This window comes from Myxine glutinosa, chromosome 11 (assembly GCF_964187855.1).
Source record: "Myxine glutinosa chromosome 11, kmMyxGlut1.1, whole genome shotgun sequence".
NCBI lineage: Eukaryota > Metazoa > Chordata > Myxini > Myxiniformes > Myxinidae > Myxine > Myxine glutinosa.
This window is the reverse complement of record NC_136271.1, coordinates 4,263,494-4,273,467: the sequence shown is the minus strand read 5'-3', so window position 1 is coordinate 4,273,467 and position 9,974 is coordinate 4,263,494. Positions and strand designations below refer to the sequence as shown.

At 45.2% G+C, this 9,974-nt stretch overlaps 1 protein-coding gene across 1 annotated transcript in view; it reads left to right on the top strand.

Moving 5' to 3' along the window:
* The first annotated feature begins 3,809 nt into the window (after window positions 1-3,809).
* Window positions 3,810-9,974, top strand: part of LOC144888279 (ATP-dependent clpX-like chaperone, mitochondrial) — a 343,583-nt gene continuing 337,418 nt past the window's right edge. Inside the window, exons 1-2 of the mRNA XM_078765931.1 lie at window positions 3,810-3,971; window positions 6,035-6,334. Of these exons, the coding sequence (XP_078622057.1) occupies window positions 3,819-3,971; window positions 6,035-6,334 (453 nt within the window). The 5' untranslated portion in view covers window positions 3,810-3,818. The remainder of the gene's footprint in view (window positions 3,972-6,034; window positions 6,335-9,974) is intronic.

Here is a 9,974-nt window from a genome sequence, read left to right as displayed (position 1 = left end):
CATTGTCGAGGCCTTGCATAAGTGGAAAGATTTTCTGCTTGGCAAACATTTTCGGCTTGTCACAGATAAAAGATCGGTCGCATTCATCTTTGATGAGCATCATACCCAGAAAATTAAGAACGAGAAAATTACGAGGTGGCGTATTGAGCTAGCGGATTATAGTTATGACATAATCTATCGGCCTGGGAGGGACGATGTGGCCACGGATGCGTTCTCCCGTGCTTTCTGCTCCACTGTAAGCTCAAATGAGTTGCGAGTACTACATGACTCACTTTGTTACCCCAGAATAACTCAGCTAGCACATTTTGCTTGATGTCGAAATCTTCCGGATTCTGTTGAAGATGTGAAGTGTGCTTGTGTTTCATGTCCTGTTTGTGCCCAGCTAAAACCACAATTTCACAAACCGCCACAGGGCACCTTGATCAAGGCGACACAACCGTGGGAAAGATTGAATATCGACTTCAAAGGACCGTTGCCAACTGTGGTGTCCAAACGCTATTTGCTTACAATAGTAGATGAGTATTCACGATTCCCGTTCACCTTCCCATATGAGGACTTGTCATCAACAACCGTGATCAAATGTCTTACGAAGTTGTTTATGATTTTTGGCATGCCCTCGTACATTCAATCAGATTGTGGGACTGCATTTATGTCTCGAGAAATTAAACAGTTCTTTCAAGAACGAGGAATTGCTTCCATTAGGACGACCAGCTATAATCCCCAGGGAAATGGTTTGGTGGAGCGATACAAGGAAATTGTATGGTGCGCAGTAACTACGTGTCTCAAATCTTGTGATCTGTCTGTCGGACAGTGGGAGATTGTGTTACTGGATGCACTACACTCAATTCGGCCATTACTGTGTACGGCCACTATATGCCACCGCACGAAAGATTGTTTGCATACCATCGCCGGAGTCCTAGTGGACATTCGTTACCATCGTGGTTAACCGAACCTGGACCTGTGGTATTGCGTCGGTCAGTGCGACATATCAAGTATGAACTGTTGGTAAATGAAGTGGAACTCCTCGAGGTTAACTCGGAATATGCACATGTTCGAATGGCGGACGGGTGGGAGACCACGATGTCCGTTCGTAATCTCGCGCCACACGGTCAGGTCACAGGGAAGAACTGCCAACCAGTCAACCCGGCAATTTTACGAAGCAAAATTCAGTTGGGAATAGATAGACAAACAGAGAGGTTGACCGAGAATCAGACAGGCAGTAGGAATACTTTTCCACCGATCTTGCCTGATGTATCACCATCTCCTGCATCTTTGTCCCCAAGCTGTCTCTCGACATTTGAGGGAGGACAAATGCCTGAGGTAGAGGGTTCGCCAGAACCAAGAGCTTACCAAACACGGAGTGGTCGTATGAGCAGACCGCCTAATGGATTGAACTTGTGAGAAGAGTCATTGCAAATGATGCTAGGAGCATTACTCCTGATTAATATGGAAAGATGATTTGCTATGATGTTGCTATATAGGCATGTTAGTCATGTTGTATGGCATGTATTGGAATATTAGTATTGATTTGTAATCTGAGGGTATTAGTATGAAGTAATTTAAAGATTGTGTTCAATTTTCCGAGTGGGGAAGAATGTGATGATTATGAAGAAAATGTCGTATACGTGACGTCACCTGCGCTTTGCTTTACCCGGAAGCGTATTTAACACGTGACTGCACTCACATGTAAATCATTCACACGTAAATCGATTGATTGCATGGGGGTACCTGTGGCTTCAATCTAAACTGTGTTGACAAGCACAGCTGGCCACATCACTGCTCGCATTACTATAAAACTATGCCAGACGCAGGCAATGATAACGATTAATTCGTTACTTACCTCCTCCACCCTCCCCCCCTCTCCCCAATCTTTCCCCACCCTCCCATTATAAATGTAATAATATTTCCATGAAAGGAGCACAATGGAGCAGCAATGAAAATAAATGCATTTGACAACTAGAACGGCACTCAGTAGAGAGCATATCTCCTCCTGGTTGGCCATATCACTCAATGGTGAAGAATCACTTTAAAATTTATACTAGCCGGATCCGGATCTGGATCTTCACCAAAATTTAATCGAATCGTCCTTGTCAGACACCCAACCTGTCCACCAGGCTTCATCCAAATCCGTCCACAACTTTTTGAGATATCCTGCTATGCATCGTTTTTGGCCCTATCTCCCAATGGTGAAGTATCACTTAAAATATTCAAGTAGCCGGATCCGAATCCGGATCTTCACCAAAATCGAATCATTTCGTCGTTGTCACGTACGCTACATCTTTGCCAAATTTTGTCCGAATCCGTCCACAACTTTTTGAGATATTTTGCTCACAAACGGACAAACAAACAACAGACAGGGGTGAAAACATAAGGTGGTGGAGGTAAAAATATAAACATGGCAAGCACATGGGAATGGACATGCTTCTGTGCTTGTTTCCCTTTGCTTTCCAACAAAATGCTGATTGATTTTGAAAAACAGAATTTGCCAATTATATTTGATATTGGGATAAAGATGCAAAGAAGAAGATGAAGTACCAGTTTTTTGGGGGTTGAGCTTGTATATGTGTAGGTTGAGTTTATATTGTATATAAAAAAAAATTATGCCAGACACCCTCAGTACGCCAATGGTGAGCACATCTATAAAGTTTGTGCTACAACATTTGTAAATCAGTCGAACATCATCTACTCAAATATTATCATAAGCATGATCACTTTGATGTTGTTCTCTTGACTGTAAATCCACAGCAGCTATTTTGGCCGTTTCTAAGTGCAGGTCCTTGTGTGGCCTGAGGCTTGATGAAGACATTACTCTTTGAGAAACGAGCAATAAGACAGAGCTGCAAGATACAGTCAGTGCTTGACATTGCTGACTAAGATATCTTGGCACTTTTGCTCCAAGATTGGGTATCCTCTGAGTACCATACCATTGTGTTATTCCACATTGCAAAAAATTACAGAAACAAGTGAATAAAAAAAATTATGCTCAATTAAAAATGCAATGTAGGGATGACAAATTACAGTCTAAAAAAAGGTCCTCAACAAGATAGGGATGATGTTGGTTTAGAGAGTAGCTGACAGTATTGCCCTCACATAACAATCCCTACATCACTGCCTCCGGACTATTGTCTCGGGCTAGGCCGAGCTAAAAGTATTAGAAGCTCCTATATTTCATTTCTGCATAAGTATAAGAAACTCCTATATCATTTCAGGGACTTCTTGCAGCTTCAGTTGTCTTTCCTACTTTTCTTTTTTTATCAACTTCGAGTAACCAATCACAAATGGAGATAATTATAGAATGCTCTTATTAGAGATGTGCATGCAGTTTGTAGGAAGTTGATGATCATGTACTGATATTATAACATTGTACTCAGACTGCTAATTTGTACAGTCTCATTATGTGGCTACACTACAGGAGTAATCAAGTACTGGTGTAACCAGTGGAGTGTTTGTAGAAGCTTGGAGCAATAACTGATGACGTGTAAATGAGGCAGTGATGTAGGGATTGTTATGTGATGCCAACACTGTTAGCTACTCTCTGAACCAACATCATCCCTATCTTGTTTAGGACCTTTTTTAGACTGTAGTTTTTCATCCGTACATTGCCTTTTTCATTTAGCATAAATTTTTTATTCACTTGTTTTATAAATATATTATAGGGGGCAAAAAATTATGTTCATCAATAATTACAGGAGCAAAATGCATTTTTGTAAACAAGCAGGGCACTATTTGTTTATATATAATGTAAATGATACGTTTGCTGGTCTGGCAGTGCAGCAAGAGTTTGAAAGGTGCTGTGTCTGTTACAGGCCCTGCTAAAGATGTTGGAAGGAACCATAGTGAATATCCCCGACCGACAATCTGAGCGACTGCGGGGTGATTTCTTGCAGCTGGATACGAGCAACATTTTGTTTGTAGCATCAGGGGCATTCAGCGGGATGGATGAGATCCTTGCTCACAAACGCAATGAAAAGGTGAGAGATTAAGAAAATTGTAATAAATTGTGAAATTACGACTGTGTTTAACTTGTGCAAAATAAATTTTAAAATTCCCTCCCAAAACAGAACAGAATTCTTTAGGGAATGCACTAAGTCATTGAGAATTCCGTATTTTTTAAGAAAAAAGGAGCTGATACTCGAGCTCCCCCGCCTTTTGTGTGGTTATGAGGAATAGATCTGTGTAAATCTTGAACGGTTTTCAAAAGATTGCGTACATGAGCGAAGTTAACATGATGGTTGCCATGAAATTACCGTGATGCGAAGTTACCGTGAAGTTACCGTGATGGTTGCCATGGTCACATAATTCAGCCAATCACCGCCATGATCTAATCAAGTTGAAATAATGTCATGAGGAATAGATATATGTAATATGAAAACTAAATGTTCAATGTTTTTTTAAATATCGCGTACACAAAAGCACATGGACAGATGATCGGTCGGTCGGACGCAGCTCATTTTAGTGTCCCTCATCTCCGACCTTGTCGGAGGGGCGGGGAACACAAAGGATTTTCATGTACAATTGATTAACATAGTCAGTGCACAAGACGCCAATCTAAGGCAGAAATGCTGGTTTTCCATTGCAAGATAACTGCACATTCATGTAGTTCATTGGATACATAAATGCAGTATTGTGTTAGAAGCGCAAGCAGTACCTGCTCCCTATTGGAGCGGCCAGGGGGGTCATGTTATAATCTTTATGATTATTAATACCATAGCACAGTACCCGCCTTATGGCTGATGTTGCTCCAAGCGAGCAACACGTTTTTCTGACAGGCCCCTTTATTTTGGGCGGTGTATAGGCAACAGACCACTGCCTCATTCGCTCCCAAAAATAAAAAAATAACGCCGGTTACATACATGAAGCAAATGCATGCATATTATGCGCATGTATCATTCATCATGGTTATATAGGTCAGATACTTTCAATTGCACCACCGTCCTCCCTCCTCTCCCCTCCCCCACCAAAGGAAGAAAAAATGCGCCAAGATGGGTGATTTTATTTTGTTTTCAAAACTTGATGGAATCAAACCAAACTTTAGGAAACACACCTTTAGTGTGTCCTGTGTAATCTTTGATAGTTTCAGCTTAATAGGTCAAATTCTCTCGGAGGAGTAGATGGCACACACAACAAAGAACATAATACTTCCCTCCATTATATAAAGATATTAAGGGCCTTTGTGTTTAAGCACAAACTGAAATGGGTGAAGGAGATTGATCATTGGATACGAGTGGTCATCGTATTGGAAGTTAGCAGAGACTAAGTCGATCATATGATCAGTCTATGATCACATTGTATGGTCTATGATTGCATAATCAATGAACAGCAGATTGTGATCGAAGTAAAGGACAGACAAGGTATACAGTCGATAGACTTTGAAGTTGTGTCCAAAACTGATCACTGCCTGAAAGAGTACGCACTCATTCAGCTTTAGGAAATTGCAGTAGAAATGCAAACTTCGCGAAGACTTTTTTTCCGATGTATCAAACAAGACGATCAGCAATTTGATTAACCACTCACAAAGAAGAGTCATCATTGTCAGGCCCAACTGCAGTAGTGCCGCGATCACCTGATGTGGACATCAGGATGATAACTAGAAATGCAACTTTTAATCGGGCCTTGTTATGTAGTCTATCAGTTGAAGCACCAAATTATAATCACTGGGAGAAGGCAATAATATACTGTAGAGCAAGGTTTTGATTCCTAAGACTGCAATGCTGGGTGAGAACCAAGCCACGTCCAAATGTATGACATCGTGTACACCGCGATGCACCTGACTTACATCAGCAGTCATGTAATAGGCAACAGAAACGCAATAATCTACCATTCATTAAATTGTCCATGAGCATAAATCAAACTTGCGCCAGCGGTGCTGAACATGACATTGTTACTGTGAAGGGTTTTTGAAAGTTATGGCACTTTAAGTTTTTACTTTTATTCTCTCAGCATTAATGAATTAAAAATAATTGTACATCGGTTGTCAGTACATCAATTAATTTTAACACATTGTGCACCTGTTGCAACTTTTTTTTTCTTTCAGATTTTAGGCTTTTGTCAAGAAAACCAGGAAGTAAAAGTGTGCGGTGATTTGTCACACCAAGTAGAACCACAGAATGGCAGCGAAGGGACGCCTGGTAAACCACATGAAAACGGAGGCAACGCCGAGCACGATGTGGATCCCAGGGACCTCGTACAGTTTGGGTTTATCCCAGAGTTTGTGGGCCGGTTTCCCATACTGGTACCATTGCAGGCCATCACCGAGGCTATGTTGGTAAAAGTCCTGACAGAACCACGAGATGCACTTGTCCCACAGTACCAGACACTCTTTGCAATGGACAAGGTATGTGTTTGGTCTCTGGAGCCCAGATTTCGTTTTTCCTAACATTCAAAACATTGCTGTTTATTATATGTACTAGCGGAGCACGCCTCACCACACGTCGTTTCAGAGGGGTAGGCAACATTGCTGTTTATTATGTGTACTAGCGGAGCGCGCCTCACCACACGCCGTTTCAGAGGGGTAGGCAACATTGCTGTTTATTATATGTACTAGCGGAGCGCGCCTCACCACACGTCGTTTCAGAGGGGTAGGCAACATTGCTGTTTATTATATGTACTAGCGGAGCGCGCCTCACCACACGCCGTTTCAGAGGGGTAGGCAACATTGCTGTTTATTATATGTACTAGCGGAGCGCGCCTCACCACACGCCGTTTCAGAGGGGTAGGCAACATTGCTGTTTATTATGTGTACTGGTGGAGCACGCCTCACCACACGTCGTTTCAGAGGGGTAGGCAACATTGCTGTTTATTATGTGTACTAGCGGAGTGCGCCTCACCACACGTCGTTTCAGAGGGGTAGGCAACATTGCTGTTTATTATGTGTACTAGCGGAGTGCGCCTCACCACACGTCGTTTCAGAGGGGTAAGCAACATTGCTGTTTATTATATGTACTGGCGGAGCACGCCTCACCATTCGTCGTTTCAGAGGGGTAGGCATCAATCAATCAATCAAAAGGTTCATTGAAAGCATGTCTGGCAGCGAATGGCTGAATTACACATGCATACATATTCATAATTTGCAATCAAAGATTGCTTCCAAGATAAAAAGATATAAAATAAAAATAGTGAATTAACCAAACAATGTAAAATAAAAAAACAAACAGCATGTTTCAAACAAAAGAAAAAATAATAATAAATAAAAAAACGGAGAACTGTGACTAAGTATTACAAACTATTAAGAATACCAATTAAAAGTGGCAGTGCACTTGTTTGAAATCTTTTTGTTCTGCATTTCTACTGTGAGTACTTTAGTGCTTTCCTGAGATTAAAAGGTATAGCTCTCATAGCAGGTAACTATGCAATGACATTGTCGTTCCTCCAAGGTTTGTAATTTACATGTATCCAAAGCAACATGGTAACATGTGTAACGTTATCCTAACATTATTTTACAGGCTCTTTTTTTGAACCTGTTCTAAATTGTTCACCTGTGCTTTAGTTAAGGCTGCATTGAAAACAGGTACATAATACTCCAACACTGGTCTCATGTAGCCAATATAAATTGTCACAAGGTCACAGGTGGGTAAATTATACGATTTAAGATTACGTAAAATGTACAACTTTCTATTACATTTTTAAGCATTTGTCCTATTTGAGCATATCCCATTTCAAGTTTTCCTGTATTGTCACACCAAGCACTTTGATTGATCTTTTACCATGTGTGCTTTCTCAGGGAGTGAGGGATGGTGGGAATGGTGGATTGGGGATCATGGGGGGGGGGGAGGGGGGAAGTGGGGCAATGGTGGAGGGGATGGGATGGATGGTGATGTCTAGCTGACTGTACAACAGACTGTCTAGCAGACTGTCTGGCCACCCTGCCATAAAGCCCAGATCGGTGGAGTGTTGCAGGGATGGTTGTCCTTCTGGAAGTTTCTCCCATATCCACACAGGATCTCTGGAGCTCCGCCAGAGTGACCATCAGGTTCTTGGTCACCTCTCTTACCAAGGCCCTTCTCCCCCGATTGCTCAGTTTGGACGGGCGGCCAGCTCTAGGAAGAGTCCTGGTTGTTCCAAACTTCTTCCATTTAAGAATTATAGAGGCCGCTGTGCTCTTGGGAACCTTCAATGCAGCAGAATTTTTTTTGTGGGCTTCCCCAGATCTGTGCCTCGACACAATCCTGTCTCTGAGCTCTGCAGGCAGTTCGTTCGACCTCATGGCTTGGTTTTTGCTCTGATATGCATTGTCAGCTGTGATACCTTATATAGACAGGTGTGTGCCTTTCCAAATCATGTCCAATCAATTGAATTTACCACAGGTGGACTCCAATCAAGGTGTAGAAACATCTCAAAGATGATCAAGAGAAATGGGAGGCAGCTGAGCTAAATTTCAAGTGTCATAGCAAAGGGTATGAATACTTATGTAAATGTGATATTTCCGTTTTTTGTTTTTAATAAATTTGCAAAACTTTCTAAAATCCTGTTTTCTCTTTGTCAATATGGGGTATTGAGTGTAGATTGATGAGGGAAAAATGAATTTAAACGATTTCAGCATAAGGCTGCAACATAACAAAATGTGAAAAAGGTGGAGGGGTCTGAATACTTTCTGAATGCACTGTATATTTTCTGATTCTTGTCACATGCTTTAGCTATCTTCTCTCCAGAATTGTGGTATTAAAGCGCGGTATTACGCGCGCTGCTTGTGAGCAAGGAGGAAGCGGACAACGTGGTAATTTGTAAGAGTCTTTATTCAAGAGCTCTCTGTAATACTGAGCTGCTCAGGGCTGCGCGCCCCGTGTATATCGTGAGGCCACGCCTCTCTCCTGGGCGTGGCCCACCCCCACTTGGTGTGCGGGGTGATGTCACCACGTCAGTGCTTTCGTGTCCGCCACACGCGCCCCCCCAGAATCCCCGCGCACCTGAAGGGTCAGTTTGCGGGGCAAACGGATGACCCGGCCGAAGCGCCCCCTGGCGACTGGCGGCGTCTGGGAAGCAGGGATGCCATCCGGGATGCCACCGGCTGCCCCTGGGATGGGTGCAGGACCGGGGGGCAGCGTGGCGGTGGGGCTGGGCGGTGCCGGGGGTCCGCCCGCAGGGGGGCGGCCCCGACGCAGGGGTCGGGCCACTGGCAGTGGATGGTCCACGTCGAGGTGGGCCGGCTTGAGGCGGTCCACAGAAACGCGGTCAGGAGTACCGCCGATGTCCAGGGTAAAGTGCTTCACCCCAGTCTCCAGCACGCGGAAAGGCCCGTCGTACGGGGGCCGCAGTGGTGTCCGGTGGGCATCGTGGCGGACGAAGACGTACTCCGCCGTGCGAAGCTCCGGGGCGACGTGCGTCGGTGGGTGCCCGTGGTGTGCCGTTCGCACCGGGGCGAACCTCTGGGCGGTCTCCTGCAGAGCGGAGCGCTGCTGTGCCGCGGACCATGGTGCCGTGGAGTCGGGGAGGAACTCGCCCGGCACCCGCAGCGGTTGCCCGAAAACCAACTCCGCCGCGGATGCGCGCAGGTCCTCCTTGGGCACCGTCCGGAGGCCCAGCAGGACCCAGGGGAGCCTGTCGACCCAGCCGCCGTCGCGGAGGGTGGCCCGGAGCGCAGCCTTCAATGAGCGGTGAAATCGCTCACACAGGCCATTAGCCTGGGGGTGGTAGGCCGTGGTTCAGTGCAGCCGGACCCTGAGCCCCTGCGCGATCACCCCCCAGAGCTCCGAGGTGAACTGGGGGCCGCGGTCGGATGAGATGTCTGAGGGGGCGCCGAACCGGGCGACCCAGGTGGCGATGAAAGCCTGCGCGACGTCCGCCGCCGTCGTCGACGCCAAGGGCACGGCCTCTGGCTACCGGGTGGTGCGGTCCACCATGGTGAGGACGTGGGTGAAACCCCGTGAGGGGGGCAGAGGTCCCACCAGGTCCACGTGGACGTGGTCAAACCGGCGTTCTGGCACCGTAAACGGGGCCAACGGGGCCTGGGTGTGCCGGTGCACCTTGGTGCGCTGGCA